We start from the raw sequence: 22,097 nt of genomic DNA on the forward strand, positions 1-22,097 counted from the left end.
TTCCAACATCTAGTCGAAAGCCTTCCCAGAAGAGTGGAGGTTGTTATAGCAGCGAAGGAGGGGAACCAACTCGATATTAATGCCCATGATTTTGAAATGAAATGTTCGATGAGCAGATACTTTTGGTCATGTAGTGTATGTTTGGACAATACCCTCAAAGTATAATGATGTCCATTATCTTTAAGTTTGCCAATGATAATGATACATTCTTTTAATGTTTGTGGGACGTTATCATCCTAAAGTTAGCTCAAACCCTAACTAGAACTTGGGACTGTGGACTGTTAGCTAATGCTCTGGCAGTTTGTTAATTGACATTCAGAATACTCAGAAGGTTGCTTATGAAATTGACTTGTCAGAAAAGTTTATCATTGTGGTAGGATCATAGTGTCCTACCACCAAACTCATGGAACCTTGACGTTATCTTTTGCACATGTTTGTATCTCACCTCAACAGATCACAAAACGAGTTTCAGACATTTGCAAATAGTTCATTTTTTTATTGGATCATGTCACACAGACTCAATAAGACCAGAGAACAACTCGATCCCACGCTCAAAGGTCAAAGAGCCCTAGAACTCAGTGATCCTGCGGAAGGAGCCCACGGCGGCAGATGCAGCGCTCCAGTCTGTGTGGCGGGGGTACTCGCCGCGCTCCAGGAAGTACTGGCGTCCCCTGTAGTTCGGCAGCTCGTAGAAGGCCCAGGCGCCGTGGGTCACCATGCACGAGTACACCTCGCGGAACTTAAAGGCCTCGTAGACAGAAGGGCAGTCCTCGGCCCACTCCACCATCTGGCCGCCGAAGTCTGGCCTCTCGTACAGCCTCAGCTTCCACACGTTGCCATACACCTGGCAGGAACAGAGGGAGGAGAAAGACAAACATTGTGAAGGGTTAGTTAGGATTTTGTTTTGTACCAAATCTACTGTAATATAATTTAATGGGTGTTTCAGAGGCTTCTGAAATTCAGTTGGATATCATATTAGCTAGAGCTGCCGTACATTCATGTTAAATATAATAAACTACTTGTAAGATATCATCTTCACTTATGTTGGTCAATAAATTATTTTAAATATAGAACTCATTCAAATTTAAATGACGTTGTAGCATGTTTAACGTGGATTTGTTAGTCTCTTTTCGTGTTCGAAGGGCATGAACTATTAACGGAAAATGCCCCTTTAAAGGTTTCTTGGCATATTTCCTCTTAAAGTGATGGGCGTGGGGGTAAAATGCTGCCAAAAATGTCTGCTTTTGTCTGCTTGTATTGTCTGCTGGATTATAGAGCAGTGTGTTATTCCCTGATGCATTCTGGGCCTGAGGTCCACTTAACCCTGTATGAAACACTATCTCAGTCCCATTCTGTAACATAGACTTTTATACAATATTAGTCAAGAGGGAGGATTAGCTTACCTCCTATTCGAGAATATCAAAACATCATATTTTACTTGTTTTTTTTGTACACATTTTTCAGAGCAAATTTTAAATGCATGTGGTTTGCGTTACAAGTTTCTGCGATGAAAGAGACACATTAACTGCTGGGAACTATGGAACTAAGATTTGTTTTTGAAGGCATACAGAAGAGTGGGAGAGAGAGGGAGGGAGGGAGGGAGAATGATGATATGAAATATGGATATGCAAGGAATCATCTTACGTTTTTGATGGCGCGGCAGGACTTGACGCTATCGTTGAATCCCATCCATTGCTGGTTGTCTGTGTACTCCCCTGGGCTCAGGATGTATTGGTAGCCCTTGTAATTGGGTTTCTCATAAAGCACCCAGGCCCCGCTCTCCACCCTCGCCGAGTTGCAGCGGCTGAAGTAGGAGTGCAGGTCGGCACAGTCGGTGCTGCACTCATAGCAGCGGCCCTGGAAATTCTTTTCCTCGTAGAATGTGATCTAAGGAAGGATGGGAAGCAGAGAATACTCTGCGGTGAGTTACGGATGAAAACAAATATATTACTACAGGATCACATATTACATGAACACTTTATTCAGACATTCTTAAAGTCATATAAAAATGGCAAAGCCATATCTTCAAACTATTATCAAGTTAACTTTTTGTGTTTGCAGGAATATGAAGAGTGTTGGCTGCACATGAATGAATAAACATATAAACCCATATGCTCAACATTTATATTGAATAGGTATATGCATTGAAGTTAATATCATCCCTGATAAATACAGATTTGTTTTTTAATGCGTCACCTTACCTTCACCATTTTGCAGCACTGCCTACTACTTTCTTAGCTGCCGCACCGTCAAAGTATTTATGTATAAACAAAATGTGCAGAGTGTGGAAAGCCTTTGATATCCAAATGAGGCCGATTTGCATATCAGCAAAAATGATTTGGTCATGTTTCATTTCTCTTTGTTCCAGTCTAATGATTCTGTAACAAACGATTGCTGGAACAGTGAAATGAATGATTATAAACGCCTAAGTCACAGAATTCTGCTCGGACTATTTTATGATCATTTATTTTTCTGTTGGGGTTTACATCTTGGATATACTGAGTGTGTTTCCTACTCCACTACTCCTGTTGAGGAAAATGGACTTGATCAAGTTTCTTCTTCGTCTGATATCAAAGATGATCTGCATGTTTATGTGAGATTTGTACTGGTTTAAAAAAAAAATAATCTGTAACTTTCTGCTGTATTGTACTACATTTTCAAATGATACGAACATTTAAATTGCTACTTGGCCTTGAAATACAGTATCTTATGTTTTTCAATAATTACTTCAGTTGTGATTTTTGAAATTACAAACACAGCCTATTTTTAATTGATAAGCGGGGTGTTGATAAGCAGGTGTTGATATTGGCAAGATATTTGCATCGCTACCACTCTCTGAACAGATTTTCTGACAGTTACATGATACTAATTTGAGGTCAAATCATTCCTTGGTAGAAATTGAAGTGGATGTATACTGAAAGCAACTATCGATACTCAATGAAATGTCAATGATAGCTAAATGAACTCTAACCTTGATAATGGAAATACTGGAAAAACAACTTTTCAGCTAAACTTAGCATATTTCTCAATAATTTTGGATCCTTTCTCAAACTGATCTCGGAGCATTTTGTATTATTCTGTACGTAAATTTGAGACACTTCAGGTTTCGTATGGTATGTATTCATTTGTGGATGTCCATCACCAATTTCGTATGATAAGTTACGAATTACAATTCCTATGATATGTTATGAATTTACAAAACGTATGATATGTTACAAATTCTGGCTAGGTGGCTAACATTAGCTAGGTGGGGTGGGCCGTCATTGTAAATAAGAAATTGTTCTTAACTGACTTGCCTAGGTAAATACAGGTTAAATAAAAAAATTACAAATACATTTAAAAAATCTTGGTTAGGTTTAAGTGTAAAAGTTAGGTTAAATGGGTAGGGTTAGCTAAAAGGATTAAGGTTAAGGTTAGGGGAAGTGTTATGGTTAGGGAATGTGGGTTAGCTAAAAGGATTAAGGTTAAGGTTAGGGAAATGGGTTAGCTAAAAGGATTAAGCTTAAGGGAATGGTTTAGCTAACATGCTAAGTAGTTGCAAAGTAGCTAAAAAGTAGTAAGTTGCTAAAATGCTAAAGTTGTGCGTGGTGAGATTTGAACTTTCATCCTTTGGGTTGCCTTAGATTTCAAACTGTCTTATGTAACCATACTAAACAAATAGTTATCATACATTTTCTATGTTAGGTCTAGTCTGAGACCAAGCTGCATTTCTATATAATTATGTAGGCCTATTATTACCGCAAGTACTGCATGCAGCTTTTCCTTATTTAGTCATCAGAGCCAACATCTTTGAATGTAAAGTAAAACCCTTAATGGCCCTCTATCAACCATCAGTAAAGTCAAGCATTCATCGTTTCATAATTGGTTGCATTACTTGCATGTTATAAAGACCCACCTCCGAGGAAGTATTTACACTAATTCATGTCGTAGAGCAGAAATTATTCTTCTTGTTTAGATTCCACCTCAAAGACTGACTTAGACTGCTAAAACATATGTCATTGGGGATGGGAACGTTGTGGTGATTCCCACGCATAGCAGAGAAATAACATCCCTGATTGACAGCGGTCAGTGTAACTAGCTAGCATGCTAACCTTAGCTAGCTAATGAACGTTATACGAGTACAATTTAAACTAAGACAGGCGTACTTTAAGTCAGGTGAAAATAATTATTTCAGAAACTAACTACCAGCCTACCTGTCAAGAGAGGAGTTTCAGCTAAACTGTGCCAATACCAGTTGTTGAGATGTTGAGGGCTGACATTTGTCTGACTCTTTTCAGTTTTGATAATTCCAGTGAAACTGTGTCGGCTTCCAGACGTCATTAATATTTAGACGTGCACAAGAACATAATCAAATAGCTATATTCTTTCTTCTCTCTTATCATTTCAGCAAGCTAGTTAGCTATACAATGAGTATACATAACATTAGGAACACCTGCTCTTTCCATGACATAGCTTGACCAGGTGAATCCAGGTAAAAGCTATGACACAAGCATAAAAACCTTACTTTGCCCCCCCCTATTTTAATTTTCTCCATGGCAAATCGGTGAAGTGTAGATTCGTCACTAGTTAACACAGCCACAAAGTCATAAAACTGGATTTTAAGCCTAACTCTCACTTTAACCCTAACCTTAGCCTAACCTTAAATTAAGACCAAAAAGCACATTTTTGTTTTCATGAATTTGTATGATATAGCCAAGTCTGACTTTGGCTGTTTTTATCTAGTAGAAACCCACATGTAGACTATTGAGAAAAGCTGTTTGGCTCTCTGTCGACTTGCGAATAGGAAGAACTTTGCAGCGGAATAAAAAAAAAACATAGCCATGCTGGTGGGTGGTAACGTTTAAAGAAAACCCAGCCCTGAAACGAATCGTAGGCTGAAAATAATTTGCACATCATCTAATAGGAAAAGATACGGAAGACACATTCGGATTTGGCACTTCAAGGCCAAATATATCATACTTTGACAAAAATTATGACTTAGTGACTTACATTGTTGTGAAACGTCGTAGGTAAGCTGTGGCCATCATCTTTTAGCTGTAAAAAGTGAATTTCTACTGGTGTGGGCGTTAAATAATGATAAGTAAACTGCTGGGTTGGTATCCTTACTCTGAGTTCCCCTAGCCTCTGTCCCCCTATAGGCTGAGTCACTGCAGGTTTCACCGAGCATGACCTCGTGACCCCATCTGCTCCCAGGCCTGTTGACATCCACCTCTCAAAACAGTTGTCATGGTGACAGACACATTCTCACCCCCCTAAAATGTGTATGTTAAATACAATACACAAATCATTAAGATCCATCTTCACAGCCTAAAAAAATGAAGTAAAAAATTATTGCACCATATATTTCATACTCCAAACCAATTATAATGATGGTGAAAAGTGTTGGTCTTTTGTAAAACACAATCCAATAAATATAAAAAGTGTTTGTAAATACTCTTGGTAAAATATGATAACAGCTACATGTTTTAAATACCTATGATCACATGATAATTCTAATATAGTATTCATGCCCATTATCACTCTGCTTGTGCCAGCCAAGGACACAGCTGCACAAAATCAACAGCAAGAAGCATCCTGCTTATTCATCAGGATGGGGAATTTGAATAACAAAAAGCCATTTGAAATGGTATAAGGTATAAAAGCTTGAGTGAACATGGCCTATTGGACAACATCCCAGAGCCGCAGCAAACAAACACCATGGCCAAGGTACAGTGCTGTATAGCTGGATTTTCTGCCTGATACATTGGCAATTTACTTTATTTTATGTATTTATTTTAGAATTGTTAAGTTACAGTTTTGATGTTTTTTTATGTTCAGTAACGTTCAATTACATTTGAACAGCTGTTCTTCACGTCTGAGTTTGTGTGGGCCTTATTTCTACATTTTACCATTTCATTGTTGATTTACTCAATTAATTACCAGTCGTTCTTCTTACAGAACAAATTGTTTACATTTCAATATTTCATTATTTAGTTGATTAAAAATAACTTTTGATTTGAGGCATATCCTTTTCCTCTCTGTGTTGTGATTGATGCCTTTCGTTGGTTGCTCCAGATCATCTTCTACGAGGACAGGAACTTCCAGGGCCGTTCCTATGAGACCAGCTCAGACTGCCCTGAGTTGACCTCCTACCTGAGCAGGTGCAACTCCTGCAGGGTGGAGAGCGGCTGCTTCATGGTGTACGACCGCTCCAACTACCAGGGAAACCAGTACTTTGTGAGGAGAGGAGAGTATGGTGACTACCAGCGTATGGGCATGTCTGACTCCGTTCGCTCTTGCCGTATGATCCCCATGGTAAGATGGCTCTATTGGAAAACAACTTATATATATGATGCATTTATAGTGTCATATGTATAGTATATATAGCTTAATACAATGTATCAAAAAATGTAAGTATTTGATTGTAAACTGATCAGATTCCTATTTAATTACTTTGATCATGTTCTTACTTTAAACATGTGTCCTTATTAACTTTACAGCACAAAGGACAGTTCAGGATGCAGGTCTATGAGAGGGAGAACTTCGGAGGCCAGATGCACGAGCTGATGGACGACTGTGACTCCATCCAGGAGCGTTACCGCATGTCTGACTGCCAGTCCTGCAACGTGATGGACGGCCACTGGCTCATGTACGAGCAGCCCCACTTCAGAGGCAGGCAGATGTACGTGAGGCCTGGAGAGTACAGGAACCTCAGAGAGATGGGAAACAGCTCCGTGAACAGATACACCTCCATGAGACGTGTCCTGGATTCCTGCGAGAGCCAGCATCATTGAAGTCTGAGATTCTTATTTTTCTGGCATTTAAAATAAATATTGGATAATTGAAATGCATGTTTCATTGTCTATGTATTACTTACCTAAACTTTAATGATCATTCTAGTACAAGTGAATGATAATATTTTGTCTCTAGTGCCTTCAGAAAGTATTCATACCCCTTAACTTATTCCACACTTTGTTGTGTCACAGGCTGAATAATAAAAAATATTAAAAATCTCGCCCATCTACAAACAATACCCTGTAACAACAAAGCAAAAATATGTTTTTAGATATTTTTGCACATTTATTGCAAATTAAATACAGAAATGTCCCATTTATATAAGTATTCAATACTTTGTATAAACACCTTTGGCAGCGATTCCAGCTGTGTGTCCTTCTGGGTAAGTCTCTAAGAGCTTTCCAAAAGTGGATTGTGCAACATTGGCCCATTTATTTTTTTCAAAATTCTTCAAGCTCTGAAATTGGTTGTTTATTACTGCTAGACAACCATTTTCAGGTCTTGCCATATATTTACAAGTAGATTTAAGTCAATACTGTAACTCAACCATTCAGGAACATTCATTGTCTTCTTGGTAAGCAACTCCAGTGTAGATTTGGCCTTGTTTGAGGTTATTGTCCTGCTGAAAGGGGAATTAATCTCCCAGTGTCTGGTGGAAAGCAGACTGAACCAGGTTTTCCTCTAGGATTTTACCTGTGCTTAGCTCCATTCTGTTTCTTTTTTATCCTGAAAAACTCCCCAGTCCTTAACGATGACAAGCATATCCATAACATGATGCAGGGACCACTATCCCCAAAAATATGGAGAGTGGTACTCAGTAATGTGTTGTATTGGATTTGCCCCAAACATAACACTTTGTATTACTTTAGTGCTTTGTTGCAAACAGGATGCATGTTTTGGTATATTTTTTATTCTGTAAAGGCTGTTAATTAGTTAGTATTGTGGAGTAAGTACAATGTTGTTGATCCATCCTCAGTTTTATCCTATCACAGCCATGAAACTCTGTAACTGTTTTAAAGTCATCATTGGCCTCGTGGTGATATCCTTGAGCGGTTTCCTTCCTCTCCTACAAGGTACAGAGATGAGGTAGTCATTGAAAAATCATGTTAAACACTATTGGATACAGTGAGTCCATGCAACTTATTGTGTGACTTGTGAAGCAACATTTTTACTCCTGAACTTATTTAGGCTTTCCATAACAAAGGGGTTGAATACTTATTGATTCAAGACATTTCACCTTTTCGTAACAATTTAGAAAAACATAATTCCAATTTGACATTATGGGGTATTATGTGTAGGCCAGTGACCAACAACAAATCTCAATTTAATCCATTTTAAATTCAATCTGTAACACAACAAAACGTGGAAAAGTGAAGGGGTGTGAATACTCTCTGAAGGCACTATATTTCCTTTAGTGTCAATAAATGAAAAAATGCTTTTGGTTTAGGAGACTTGTTTATATTGTAGTCCTAAAATATGCACAATGCTTATTTCTGAAACAACTAATATTGCATATACTGTATATGTTTATATCAGAGCCAACTCAGGTGCACGCTGCCACCTTACTACCCTGATACAGATTCAAACACAGCTCTGCTAATTATTACCATGTTTACATCTAGACATTATTCTGAAGCCCACCAGGCACCAGACTGGTGGATAGTCCAGATGAATGATAGAAACTCATATACGGTATGTGTCTGTGAAATCATCTTGAGTTGAACTTAGGTAATGCAATTGAGTAAATTGATCTATAAAGGAACATTTGTAGATACAGACAACTTCATTATGTACAGGGCCACAACATTCACTTGCAGTGTTGCTCTATGTTTTGGGGATTGTGGGTAATTTGTCTCATCGTGAATTTCGTACATCTTGGGTTATTGAACTGAATGCCCTTCGTTCTTACAGTAATTCTAATAACCGGCAAAGTCAGCTCTTCCAACGTGGAATCTGCTGGTCAAACTACTGAAAGTACCATTTGAGGGGTAGAGTATGCAACCTACTGTAAAAAATAACTAACAAAATATAATTTGGCCGTCATGTTGTTTAAGCCTTTAACTTATTTTGAATTTACTTAATTATTATGAGTTACACAAACAAAGGAATCTAAGTTGAAACTTTGTTGAATTTAATAAATCAGGCCAGCCTACCATTTTTCCTAGGATAGCTACAGCAGCAAGAGAGTGAAGGAGAGGTTGCTAACTAAGTGTATGTAACTTTTGCTAGCCAGCTAACTAACTTTGGTACCTGGGGTGAAACAATGAAGCTTTTTTAGTTCGGTAGCTCCTGCAGCGCTCTTTGCTAGCTAACATAACGCTGCATCCAAATCTCATAGAACTCCTAAACTGATAAGGTGGCTGCAATAATGCTTATATTTGTGATCTATCCCCTTTCTAAACATATTGCATTATATTTACTGAACTTATTTATGGATTCAGCTTACATTCTTTGTCATTGAATCTAATTACAGATTATCTCAACATTTTGAATGCCGGTGACACCATGTCCCTTTGTCAAATTAGCATGCCTGATTAAAATGAAAGAGTGATCTTTGTAAAGGAGTGGTTTAGCATGTACAGTACATGTTTACAGGTTAGTGCTGTAGCCTTCTAAAACTATAACCAGCACCATTCACTTAGAAAGTGGATTATATCACAGTCTGTCAAATGTAAACACAACTGCAACTCCTTAACTCCTGAAATGTAAACACAAACACAACTCCTTTTCATTTTTGGAGGCATGTTCTTGACACAACAGTCGTACAGTAGCTAGTAAAAGAGTTTAGGAGTGTGTGTTAACGATCTGTAAATAACTTGGCCTAGCTGGCTAACTAACATCGCTAATCTGCAGGTCAAAACAATTAACTTATTTACAGCTAGTTAGCTGTCTCACCGTTCTTTGCTATCAAGTGTAATGTTACCCCCAGAACTGACAAGGTGTATTCAGTAATGGTTCCATTTTCCTCTTTGTGACATGTCCACTTTCCAAGCCTATTGGCTCATATGGCAGACACCAGACCTTATGCACTTGTCTTACTAATTGGTTCCTTTTGATTGATGAGATGGTTGTTATGCTCTGTTTTAATGAACTAGGACACATCAGGATTAATTAGAAATTTAACACTTTATTAAGTTAAATTAAAAAGTTGTGATTTTAACAGGAATCAGTGATACGTCTAACTGACATGAATCTATTCATGGAGCTGTTTCCCATCTCTCTGAGGTTCCTGTACTCTCCAGGCCTCACGTACATCTGCCTGCCTCTGAAGTGGGGCTGCTCGTACATGAGCCAGTGGCCCTCCATCACGTTGCAGGACTGGCAGTCAGACATGCGGTAACGATCCTGGATGGAGTCACAGTCGTCCATCAGCTCGTGCATCTGGCCTCCGAAGTTCTCCCTCTCATACATCCTCATTCTGAACTGGCCCCTATACTGTTGATAAAAGCAACAGGTCAGACAGATATGGAACTACTGTAGATCCAACCGGTGGACTCATACATTTAAATGTCAAATCTTGTTGATGACATGAGTTCACGACCCTTGCTGTTGAAACTATCTGCATCAGCTAAGAAGCAGCTACACACTCCATTACTTACACTGGGGATGTTACGACAGGACCTGATGCAGTCGCTCATGGTCATACCCATCAGGCGCTGGTTGTCGGGGTACTCTCCTCTCCTAACCATCATCTGGTGACCCATGAAGTTGGGGCGCTCATAGACCATGAAGCAGCCGCTCTCCACCCTGCAGGAGTTGCACCTGCTCAGGTAGGAGGTGACCTCAGCGCAGTCGTTGCTGGTCTCATAGGAACGACCCTGGAAGTTCTTGTCCTCGTAGAAGATGATCTACACAGACAATCACACAGTTAGTGCTCGATATGTTGAAATTAGTGCACTGATGCTCATTTGATTAGCAATGCCTTGTGCTTCCGATCGGACAGTCTTCTTTGGATGCAGGGCTGCTTGGATAGACCCAGAGAGACGGGCATGGAGGAAGACTTGCAGTGGCACTTACCTTGCCCATGGTCATGGTGATGGTGATCCAATCTCTTATCCAATTTCAGATGGAATGCTGGACCATCCACCTCCTGTCCCTTTTATACCTTGGACCGCATTCACATCTCCATATTTATTGTTCTAGAACTCCATGAGTCATCATTCTATATTGTTGTGCAAGCCAGTCCTATAGTGTCACGCACTGAATGCCACGTTTATAACTATGTCACTGGGGGTAAAATAGAGGATCATGTTTGTTTCCAGCTAACCCTAGCTACCCTAATACTAGCTGAATTAGTATATTAGTATTTGATCAAATATTCCAGATCAATTGAGATGGAACTGAGATGGAATTCAATGTACATTGTAGCATTCTTTTATTGTGAGGTATTATTTTACTGGATAGTTTTTGTTATGGCACATGTACACTACCGGTCAAAAGTTTTAGAACACCTACTTATTCAAGGGTTTTTCTTTATTTTTACTATTTTCCACATTGTAGAATAATAGTGAAGGCATCAGAACTATGAAATAACACATATGGAATCATCTAGTAACCAAAAAAGTTTTAAACAAATCAAAATATATTTTATATTTGAGATTCTTCAAATAGCAACCCTATGTATTGATGACAGCTTTGTACACTCTTAGCATTCTCTCAACCAGCTTCATCTGGAATGCTTTTACAACAGTCTTGAAAGAGTTCCCACGTATCCTGAGCACTTGTTGGCTGCTTTTCCTTCACTCTGTGGTCAGACTCATCCCAAACCATCTCAATTGGTTGAGGGCAGGGGATTGTGGAGGCCAGGTCATCCCCACAATATAACACCTCCTCCTCTATGCTTTACTGTGGGAAATACACATGCAGAGATCATCCGTTCACCCCCATCGAGTCTCACAAAGATACAGTGGTTGGAACCAAAGATCTCCAATTTGGACTCATCAGACCAAAGGACAAATTTCCACCGGTCTAACGTCCATTGCTTGTGTTTCTTGGCCCAAGCAAGTCTCTTCTTCTTCTTAGTTTCCTTTAGTAGTGGTTTCTTTGCAGCAATTCGACCATGAAGGCCTAATTCACAGTCTCCTCTGAACAGTTGATGTTGAGATGTGTTTGTTACTTGAACCGTAAAACCATTTATTTGGGCTGCAATTTCTGAGGATGGTAACTCTAATGAACTTATCCTCTGCAGCAGAGGTAACTCTGGGTCTTCCTTTCCTGTGGTGGTCCTCATGAGAGCCAGTTTCATCATAGCGCTTGATGGTTTTTGCGACTGCACTTGAAGAAACTTTCAAAGTTCTTGAATTTTTTTGTGTTGACTGACCTTCATGTCTTAAAGTAATGGTGGACTGTCATTTCTCTTTGCTTATTTGAGATGTTCTTGCTATAATATGGTATTTTACCAATTAGGGCTAACCCTAACCTTGTCACAACACAACTGATTGGCTCAAATGCAGTACGAAGGAAAGAAATTCCTCAAATTAACTTTTAAGAAGGCACATCTGTTAATTGAAATGCATTCCAGTTGACTACCTCATGAAGCTGGTTGAGAGAATTCCAAGAGTGTATAAATCTGTGATCAATGCAAAGGGTGGCTATTTGAAGAATATAAAATATATTTATACATTTTTTGGTTACTACATAATTCCATATGTCTTATTTCATAATTTTGATATTCTTCACTATTATTCTACAATGTAGAAAATAGTTTAAAAAAAACTTGAATCAATAGGTGTTCTAAGACTTTTGACCGGTAGTGTATGTACTTCAAAAATGTAGGGAATCAGTAGTGTTTTATTAATTCATTATTTACCTGATAATTACTTTGTCCTCTGATTCTTATTTTTTATTATTTTGAGAAGAACCAGGAAGTTGTTGCTGTTATGTTGTTAATGTGGTCAGACCAGTCAAGCTGCCAAATAGTCATGTTTCTTCATCCAGTGCTTGTCCTCATGAAGTCATAAAGTGTGACCAAGTTCACTAAGTGGGGCCAAGTTCATTAAGTGGGACAAAGTTCATTAAGTGGGACCAAATTCACTTAGTGTGACCAAGTTCACTAAGTGTGAGCAAGTTTACTAAGTGTGACTAAGTTCACTAGTAAATATACTGTAACTGTATTTTGACCTGGTAAAGTACCATCTAGCATAATCACCCAAACTGAAGAATATGCCATGTTCTATTTCTGATGAGAACAATACCTGTCATGGCCCCCATGCTGCATTCAGCATCCAATAATAACTCATGTAGATGTGCTGTGTAAAATGTATACAAGCCCCACGTGGGCCTTGTGATGACTCATGCTATTTAGCACAAAGGTATGCAAGGTGCCCTGTGGACCCAATGTCAATATAAAAGTGCCACTGGATCGACACAACACACCGTGTCTTCTGCGTGTCATCTAATCAAGCTTCACCATCAAGCTAAACCAGCGTAGCCATGACCAGGGTAATACAGGGGCAGGGGATTTGTATTCAGTATAAGAGCTGGCCATTGAGATATGAATATAGTGTCTTGCATAGCAGCTATAACCACAAAATCCTAATCATATCAATCTGTGAGAATAAAGCAACTTTTTTCAGCTAAATAATACTAAACTATTTTTGTTTTATTAAAATAATATAGAGTTATTATATGAGATCATGCAGTTGATATGCATTATATACAAAGTTAAGAATTTATAATTATGTTTTTAATTATTAATAGTAATGACAAATTCATCACAATCAATTAATACTGATTAACTATATTAATTATGTAAAACATTTAAAATCATAGCCTTTAAAATCTTCTCAACATAGGTGAAGAGGTCATAGGTTAAATAATTTTCTCAATCAAATCACCCTCTCAGATCATCTTCTATGAGGACAGGAACTTCCAGGGTCGCAGCTATGAGACCAGCAGCGACTGCCCCGACCTCAACATGTACCTAAACCGCTGCCAGTCGGTCAGGGTGGAAATGGGCTGCTTCGTCATCTACGACCGCTCCAACTTCATGGGCAACCAGATGTTCCTGAAGAGGGGAGAGTACTCCGACTTCCAGCGTATGGGCTCCGTGATGGGCATGGGGGATATGACCATGCTGGAGTCCATCCGTTCCTGCCGCATGATCCCAATGGTAAGACGTCCACAGTTCCACCGTCTCCTTGTGTTTGATGATGACATGATTATATTTATGATGTTGTTCATGCTATTTCTCTTCATATAAAGAGTGCATTTTTATATTTTTTGAGTAGCTAGATGTTCGTGAATGGTGATGAAGTTTGAGTTACTAGGACTCTGTACATCTGATACTTGACGTGCTGTTCTCCTGGGTCGTGTTCAGCAGGGCACACCGGAGCCAAACGTTTTGTAACAGAAAACAAAAATATGTCTTCTAATTGAACAAGTTTAGGTATTATCCAAACAGTTTGTCCCTAATGAACGTGCGCCAGGCCTCTATTACTGTATAAGTCAGCTGACAAGCAATGATAAATATAATACTGGAAGCATAGAGTACACACACGGTAGTAACTGTCAATGTTCTCCCTCCCCAACAGCACCGGGGACAGTTCAGAATGAGGCTGTATGAGAAGGAGAGCTTCGGGGGCCAGATGCACGAGCTGATGGAAGACTGCGAGTCCATCCAGGAGCGCTTCCGCATGTCCGAGATGCAGTCCTGCAACGTGATGGACGGACACTGGCTCATGTACGAGCAGCCCCATTTCAGAGGCAGGATGATGTACGTGAGGCCTGGAGAGTACAGGAGTATCAGAGACATGGGCATGAGCACCATGATGAGAGTTCGCTCCATCAGAAGGATCATGGATGCCTGTGAGGGTCAGCGGCATTGATGCCTGAGATTCCTGCTGTTCTGACATCCAAAAGGCTGCTAAACGTCACAATTCTCATTGAATGTAATAAAACTCTTATTTTGAAGTACCTGTTCTCTTCTTTTTTCTATCAAGTCTAATCTACCCATGGTATTTAAATTACACTGGTTTATTCTGACAGATTGGTGTCTGGAGAGGGATTTCAAATGGTCTGAAAGAAAAAAAGTAATTTAAAAAAAAGTAATCATTTGATTTTGATACACCAAATGTGCACATAACATTAATTTATCAATAGCAAAAAAAATTATATCTCTATCTCTCTCTCTCTCTCTCTCTCTCTCTCTATATATATATATATATATATATATTTATATATATATATAAAACGCATTTTGCAGAAAACTAATCCTTATTGTCGATTGTTAGCATTATGCTAGTTTACATGTTCTCCACAGTATAATGTATAACCCATGGACAATGGACTGGTTTAGAAACATGAGAGAAGTGATGTATAATCAATGGACTGGTTTAGAGAAGCTAGAGAAGTGATGTATAATCAATGGACTGGTTTAGAGAAGCTAGAGAAGTGATGTATAATCAATGGACTGGTTTAGAGAAGATAGAGAAGAAATATATAATCAATGAACTAGGTTAGAAAATAAATGTATAATCAATTAACTGGGTTAGAGACATGAGATAAGTAATGTATAATCAATGAACTGGTTTAGAGACGTTAGAGAAGTAATGCATAACCAATGAACTGGTTTAGAGATGTTAGAGAAGTAATGTAGAATCAATGAACTGGTTTAGAGAAGTAATGTATAACCAATGAACTGGTTTAGAGACGTTAAAGAGGTAATGTATAACCAATGGACTGGTTTAGAGACGTTAAAGAGGTAATGTATAAACAATGGACTGTGGCAGGGTAGCCTAGTGGTTAGTGTTGGACTAGTAACCGAAAGGTTGCAAGTTTGAATCCCTGAGCTGACAAGGTACAAATCTGTCGTTCTGCCCCTGAACAGGCAGTTAACCCACTGTTCCTAGGCCGACATTGAAAATAAGAATTTGTTCTTAACTGACTTGCCTAATAAAATAAAGGTAAAAATAAAAAGAAGTCAGAGGAATTGGATGTTCCACGACTTCTGGTGGCTGATGATATTTTGTCAGAGGAACTCTTTGAAGAACATCTGCATTGCGGTTTGAGTTGGACATCATTTTTGTTGATAATAGTAGTTCATAAACGTGGACTGTATGTGAGCATCAAATGTGCAGCATGGATGTGTATCCCTTTTTCTGTTGTTGTTTTTTGGGGTGTGTTTTCTGAATCATTTCTCCTTTAATAGTTTCAACTGTATTCTTTGTGGGCATGATACGTTTTTGTAGCGACATCAAATGTATTCCGTTACAGTACATAACAACCAGACAGCGGTATACCTCTCTATGCTGCTTCATGTTGCTTGGTCAGGGATTCTTCACAATGGGGCCACCCATTTCACTGAACACAATAGACGTATTATAAAAGTAAGGTATTAGATAGGGGTCAGGCTTACAGTACATTGTGGCTATTCAATTTCAGAACAGATCAAAGTGTATAGTCGCCCCCCTGCTTACATAATTCATGTATTACAGTCATCTGCTTTCTTTATGACCACGCAGGCACACACACACACACACACACACACACACACACACACACACACACACACACACACACACACACACACACACACACACACACACACACACACACACACACACACACAACCCACAATAACTGAATGTAAACTCTCTTGCAACTGTTGAGAGCCAAAAGGCAACAACAAAAAGGGTTACCCTATGGGAACAACTGAATGTAAGGATAGGAACAACTGAATGTAAAGGGTTACCCTATAGGAACAACTGAATGTAAAGGGTTACCCTATAGGAACAACTGAATGTAAAGGGTTACCCTATAGGAACAACTGAATGTAAAGGGTTACCCTATAGGAACAACTGAATGTAAAGGGTTACCCTATAAAATACACTTAATCTAAAGTGTTGCCCTATAAAATAAAGTTAATATAAAGGTTTGATTCCTGCTGGGGCCACCCATACAACAATGTATGCACATGACTGTAAACTCTGAATATTACCATTTTTTTCATTAGGATGATGTATAGGTAACTGCACAGATAATGGAAACACTTGAGTAAATGAGGGATACAAAGTGTATGAAAGTGTATTGAAAACAGGTGCTTCCACACAGGTGTGGTTCCCATCATGCTTAGGATCATACATACAAATGCTGGGTAGGCCATTATTTTGGTTACCATGGCTATGCATGCCCCCATAGGCTGACATTGCCCCATCCACAGGGCTTGAGTGGTCACTGAATGGTTTGACGAACATGAAAACAATGTAAGCCATATGCCATGGGGGATTCTGGGGCGGCCCCTGAGACAGGAACACTTATGGGGGATTCTGGGGCGGCCCCTGAGACAGGAACACTTATGGGGGATTCTGGGGCGGCCCCTGAGACAGGAACACTTATGGGGGATTCTGGGGCAGCCCCTGAGACAGGAACACTTATGGGGGATTCTGGGGCAGCCCCTGAGACAGGAACACTTATGGGGATTCTGGGGCGGCCCCTGAGACAGGAACACTTATGGGGATTCTGGGGCGGCCCCTGAGACAGGAACACTTAGGGGATTCTGGGGCGGCCCCTGAGACAGGAACACTTATGGGGGATTCTGAGACAGGAACACTTATGGGGATTCTGGGGCGGCCCCTGAGACAGGAACACTTATGGGGGATTCTGGGGCGGCCCCTGAGACAGGAACACTTATGGGGGATTCTGGGACAGGAACACTTATGGGGGATTCTGGGGCGGCCCCTGAGACAGGAACACTTATGGGGGATTCTGGGGCAGCCCCTGAGACAGGAACACTTATGGGGGATTCTGGGGCAGCCCCTGAGACAGGAACACTTATGGGGGATTCTGGGGCGGCCCCTGAGACAGGAACACTTATGGGGATTCTGGGGCGGCCCCTGAGACAGGAACACTTATGGGGGATTCTGGGGCGGCCCCTGAGACAGGAACACTTATGGGGGATTCTGGGGCGGCCCCTGAGACAGGAACACTTATGGGGGATTCTGGGGCGGCCCCTGAGACAGGAACACTTATGGGGGATTCTGGGACAGGAACACTTATGGGGGATTCTGGGGCGGCCCCTGAGACAGGAACACTTATGGGGGATTCTGGGACAGGAACACTTATGGGGGATTCTGGGGCGGCCCCTGAGACAGGAACACTTATGGGGGATTCTGGGGCGGCCCCTGAGACAGGAACACTTATGGGGATTCTGCAGCGGCCCCTGAGACAGGAACACTTATGGGGATTCTGGGGCGGCCCCTGAGACAGGAACACTTATGGGGATTCTGGGGCGGCCCCTGAGACAGGAACACTTATGGGGATTCTGCAGCGGCCCCTGAGACAGGAACACTTATGGGGGATTCTGGGGCGGCCCCTGAGACAGGAACACTTATGGGGGATTCTGCAGCGGCCCCTGAGACAGGAACACTTATGGGGGATTCTGGGGCGGCCCCTGAGACAGGAACACTTATGGGGGATTCTGGGGCGGCCCCTGAGACAGGAACACTTATGGGGGATTCTGGGGCGGCCCCTGAGACAGGAACACTTATGGGGGATTCTGCGGCGGCCCCTGAGACAGGAACACTTATGGGGGATTCTGGGGCGGCCCCTGAGACAGGAACACTTATGGGGGATTCTGGGGCGGCCCCTGAGACAGGAACACTTATGGGGGATTCTGGGGCGGCCCCTGAGACAGGAACACTTATGGGGATTCTGCAGCGGCCCCTGAGACAGGAACACTTATGGGGATTCTGGGGCGGCCCCTGAGACAGGAACACTTATGGGGATTCTGGGGCGGCCCCTGAGACAGGAACACTTATGGGGATTCTGCAGCGGCCCCTGAGACAGGAACACTTATGGGGGATTCTGGGGCGGCCCCTGAGACAGGAACACTTATGGGGGATTCTGGGGCGGCCCCTGAGACAGGAACACTTATGGGGGATTCTGGGGCGGCCCCTGAGACAGGAACACTTATGGGGGATTCTGCAGCGGCCCCTGAGACAGGAACACTTATGGGGGATTCTGGGGCGGCCCCTGAGACAGGAACACTTATGGGGATTCTGGGGCGGCCCCTGAGACAGGAACACTTATGGGGGATTCTGCAGCGGCCCCTGAGACAGGAACACTTATGGGGGATTCTGGGGCGGCCCCTGAGACAGGAACACTTATGGGGGATTCTGGGGCGGCCCCTGAGACAGGAACACTTATGGGGGATCCTGCGCGGCCTCTGAGACAGTGTTTTCTGTCAAACTAAATATCACAGTATCTTTCAATGATATGAATGTAGCTACTGTACAAACACTTGAAAATTTCACATTTGCATGCACTTTTTAAATAACACTGAATATTATATTGCTGATACACTCAAGGAGCAATTAAAACAACCCCCATATTGCTTTTGCTACTTTTTTAAATACTATTTTGATACTATGCAATATGCAATATAAATGGTAAGGTACACCTTTACCTACACCTTACCTACCACTTAAAGGTAAAATCAACTATCTTTTGGTATTTTTGTTCAATAGTCCGCAGTTTGCATCATGATGATGCGGCCGGTGACACTTTGCTTCTTGAAAGTCCAATATCTTGTGAACTTGACTGCTGACATGCAACATATTCCGGGACTGTAATCAACAGTGGAAAACCAAAATGTCATTTTTGAGTGGAAGTTTCTTGTGTGCACTGCACAAACCTACTCCTAATGCAATTGAAATAGGCATGAGCACAGCCTATAAAGTTAAATAAAGGTTAAATTACAATTAAAATAAAATAAGTGTTTCCCCTAAATGGTTAATTATGAGCACATCATTTACATAAATGAAATGTTGAAGCTAAATTAAAATCCATAAATAGTTTATTCACCCTTCAGAGTCTATTTAAAAGAGACTATACAATATGTCTAAAAGGAATCAGACCTAATCTAAACCCTTTTACCTTACAGAGCACTAAATGATAACTCTTTGCCGCGAGCGTGGCGTTGATGTAGAGTACAGTACAGTGTTGCTCGGCTGACTCAGCGTTTTATACAATTGGGCGGTAGATTCTTCTGGAGCTACATCAAGCATAAAAGGCAGCACGCCAGTAGGGAGAACAACAGAAATCAAATAACCGTGACCATGAACGGAAAGGTACTGTAATGTGGGGCTGTGATCAGAGTCTGTGCACAGTGCTGAACTGTACGTCATCTGGCATTGGAACTATGAATCTAGGATGCATCAGAGCCCATTTCCAATGGGAAATATATCCTTGATGTGTGTGTTTTTAGATTCACAACACTATGATAACTACAGATTACTTATAATGACTTGTAATTATAATCATGGTTGCATTGTTTGATTTTGTCAGACACATTACAAATATTAAGTAGAATAATTTCTGAACGAGATAGAATGTATGAGTTTTTGCACATCAAAATCAATTGGTTTCACGTCAAGACGTTTAGACTTTCAAAGCATACTTTGTCTTTCTCCAGATCATCTTCTACGAGGACAGGAACTTCCAGGGCTGCTCCTATGAGTGCAGCAGCGACTGCTCCGAGCTCTCCTCCCACCTGAACAGGTGCAACTCCTGCAGGGTGGAGAGTGGCATGTTCATGGTGTATGACCGGCCCAACTACATGGGCCACCAGTACTTCCTGAGGAGGGGAGAGTACCCTGAGTACCAGCACATGTTAGGCTTCAACGACTGCATCAGGTCTTGTCGTATGATCCCCCAGGTAAGCACTTCTGCAGACAGCACAACAGACCACAACTATTCACAACCACACCACAATGACCACAATCATCGATGCCATAAAACTATCTTACACTCCAAAATCTAAGTCTGTCTAAAGTTTTCACACCTCAAATGTAATCTAAAGTCAACATAAAAACACATCCCATGCCATCGGTTGTGTAGGTCCAGCTAAATGCCTCAACCGCAAATTAATTAAAAGGATGACAATTATACCCTATTGAGCTTATCTTTTGATTCTATTTAGATTGTGGCATATTGCATTGTATGCCATTCTATCAACCAAGCTCATCCTGTTCCGTTAATAGATGCGTGAAATTTGTTATTTTCTTTCCAATAGCACATGGGCCAGTTCAGGATGAGGATCTACGAGAAGGAGAACTTCGGAGGCCAAATGCACGAGGTGATGGACGACTGTGACTCTATCCAGGAGCGTTACCATATGCCCGAGATGCAGTCCTGCAACGTGATGGACGGCCACTGGGTCATGTACGAGCAGCCCCAATTCAGAGGCATGCAGACCTACCTGAGGCCTGGAGAGTACAGGAACACAAGAGAGATGGGAATGGGAAATGATGAAATGAGGTTCCAGTCCATGAGGCGCATCAGCAGCGATGCTGCCTTTTAAATGTGCTGTCTTTAAAGAGTGCAATGACTTTTTAATAAACATTTTAAAGCTTATTTTTTTGCAGCGATTGTCTTACCTTATTTCCACCAGCCACTGCACTGTAAATTACTATTATATCAATATAATACTCTAACCACTAAAAAGCCACTATAAGCAACGATTATACTGCAACCACTATAAACAGTAATATCAGCTGAAATGTATGTAAACACAATGTAAACAAAAATGCCCCATTTTCCCCAAATTCTATAATCCTTATATTTAGTCTTAAAAAACCTCTAGCCTATGCTAGGCACTTGCCTTGTGTATGGGTGTTTTAGACAAGATCAGCTCTTAACAACAGAATCCTGCCGACTACGCCAAATGAGGATCTAAATAAGAAATAAGACTACGCCACTTTTTTTTTTAAAGGCAAAGAAGGTCCTGTAATTAACTAAAATGATGAAGCATGGAAATCAGACAGGTGCTCAAGTGATCAATTGTTTTGTTTACTATGAGGAACTTCAGCTTAGAGGAACTTCAGCTTTGAGGAACTTCAGCTTTGAGGAACTTCAGCTTTGAGGAACTTCAGCTTTGAGGAACTTCAGCTTTGAAAGCTCAGCTCAACAGATCATTCTGTCCTTACTCAGACATAATCAATCACTCTCAAATTCAACTCTTAAGAACTAGTGAGTAACTTGTCACAACCCTTCACACTACACAGTGGCAGGCCATATTTATCAAACCCCTTCCCACTTCCATCCTCCAAAACTGTAACATTACCATAATACAAACACAAACTCATCAAATAGAATATGTGGTAATAATTTCTATGGAAGCATACATAACTCCTTATAAGTGCCTTAATAATGCCTTATAATTCTCTTATAGTGCCTTATAATACTCGATATAAGATATAATGTATCATTAGTTATAGCTTTCTTACAATTACTATAATGCATTATCAGCCTAAAAAGCATCATGCATTATAGACCTACCTAAAATGCTCTGTCACAGACCTTCTGTTTTCAACTCTCCAGAGACA

General features: G+C 40.8%; 5 protein-coding genes across 7 annotated transcripts; 3 read left to right on the forward strand and 2 right to left on the reverse strand.

Moving 5' to 3' along the window:
* Positions 1 to 550: 550 nt before the first annotated feature.
* LOC135543168 (gamma-crystallin M2-like) lies at positions 551 to 1,904 on the reverse strand. Its single transcript, XM_064970256.1, has 2 exons — positions 1,645 to 1,904; positions 551 to 844 (listed from the first exon to the last, which is right to left on the reverse strand). Exons 1-2 carry the CDS (start codon positions 1,687 to 1,689, stop codon positions 569 to 571), a joined length of 321 nt encoding a protein of 106 aa, XP_064826328.1. The 5' UTR covers positions 1,690 to 1,904; the 3' UTR covers positions 551 to 568.
* On the forward strand, positions 1,786 to 14,600 carry LOC135543165 (gamma-crystallin M3-like). The gene is made up of 3 exons (XM_064970251.1): positions 1,786 to 1,921; positions 13,619 to 13,885; positions 14,307 to 14,600. The coding sequence occupies exons 1-3, from the start codon at positions 1,898 to 1,900 to the stop codon at positions 14,598 to 14,600; spliced, it is 585 nt and encodes a 194-aa protein (XP_064826323.1). The 5' UTR covers positions 1,786 to 1,897.
* LOC135543167 (gamma-crystallin M3-like) lies at positions 3,379 to 6,820 on the forward strand. 3 transcript variants are annotated; one of them, XM_064970255.1, is made up of 3 exons: positions 3,379 to 3,387; positions 6,055 to 6,294; positions 6,480 to 6,820. In XM_064970255.1, exons 1-3 carry the CDS (start codon positions 3,379 to 3,381, stop codon positions 6,771 to 6,773), a joined length of 543 nt encoding a protein of 180 aa, XP_064826327.1. In that variant the 3' UTR covers positions 6,774 to 6,820. The 3 variants fall into 3 exon arrangements, with proteins under 3 accessions (XP_064826327.1, XP_064826325.1, XP_064826326.1); XM_064970253.1 differs by lacking the exon at positions 3,379 to 3,387 and adding an exon at positions 3,525 to 3,542; XM_064970254.1 differs by lacking the exon at positions 3,379 to 3,387 and adding an exon at positions 4,104 to 4,118.
* LOC135543166 (gamma-crystallin M3-like) lies at positions 9,931 to 10,852 on the reverse strand. The gene is made up of 3 exons (XM_064970252.1): positions 10,792 to 10,852; positions 10,374 to 10,622; positions 9,931 to 10,209 (listed from the first exon to the last, which is right to left on the reverse strand). Exons 1-3 carry the CDS (start codon positions 10,804 to 10,806, stop codon positions 9,931 to 9,933), a joined length of 543 nt encoding a protein of 180 aa, XP_064826324.1. The 5' UTR covers positions 10,807 to 10,852.
* Positions 14,601 to 19,774: 5,174 nt separating the features above from the next.
* On the forward strand, positions 19,775 to 21,073 carry LOC135543169 (gamma-crystallin M3-like). Its single transcript, XM_064970257.1, has 3 exons — positions 19,775 to 19,841; positions 20,186 to 20,428; positions 20,786 to 21,073. The coding sequence occupies exons 1-3, from the start codon at positions 19,830 to 19,832 to the stop codon at positions 21,071 to 21,073; spliced, it is 543 nt and encodes a 180-aa protein (XP_064826329.1). The 5' UTR covers positions 19,775 to 19,829.
* The last annotated feature ends 1,024 nt before the right edge of the window (positions 21,074 to 22,097 follow it).

This window comes from Oncorhynchus masou, chromosome 7, assembly GCF_036934945.1.
Source record: "Oncorhynchus masou masou isolate Uvic2021 chromosome 7, UVic_Omas_1.1, whole genome shotgun sequence".
Classification (NCBI taxonomy): domain Eukaryota; kingdom Metazoa; phylum Chordata; class Actinopteri; order Salmoniformes; family Salmonidae; genus Oncorhynchus; species Oncorhynchus masou.

Excerpts from the sequence above, each read along its gene's own strand:
- LOC135543168 (XM_064970256.1), bottom strand. The coding sequence starts at position 1,689 with ATGGGATTCAACGATAGCGTCAAGTCCTGCCGCGCCATCAAAAAC. Across the intron at positions 845-1,644 it reads CCTGCCGCGCCATCAAAAAC|GTGTATGGCAACGTGTGGAA; the intron begins GTAAGATGATTC and ends TGTTCCTGCCAG.
- LOC135543165 (XM_064970251.1), top strand. The coding sequence starts at position 1,898 with ATGGGAAGCAGAGAATACTCTGCG. Across the intron at positions 1,922-13,618 it reads GAAGCAGAGAATACTCTGCG|ATCATCTTCTATGAGGACAG; the intron begins GTGAGTTACGGA and ends TCACCCTCTCAG. Across the intron at positions 13,886-14,306 it reads CCTGCCGCATGATCCCAATG|CACCGGGGACAGTTCAGAAT; the intron begins GTAAGACGTCCA and ends CCTCCCCAACAG.
- LOC135543167 (XM_064970253.1), top strand. Across the intron at positions 6,295-6,479 it reads CTTGCCGTATGATCCCCATG|CACAAAGGACAGTTCAGGAT; the intron begins GTAAGATGGCTC and ends TTAACTTTACAG.
- LOC135543166 (XM_064970252.1), bottom strand. Across the intron at positions 10,210-10,373 it reads CCTGTCGTAACATCCCCAGT|TATAGGGGCCAGTTCAGAAT; the intron begins GTAAGTAATGGA and ends TTTTATCAACAG.
- LOC135543169 (XM_064970257.1), top strand. Across the intron at positions 20,429-20,785 it reads CTTGTCGTATGATCCCCCAG|CACATGGGCCAGTTCAGGAT; the intron begins GTAAGCACTTCT and ends TCTTTCCAATAG.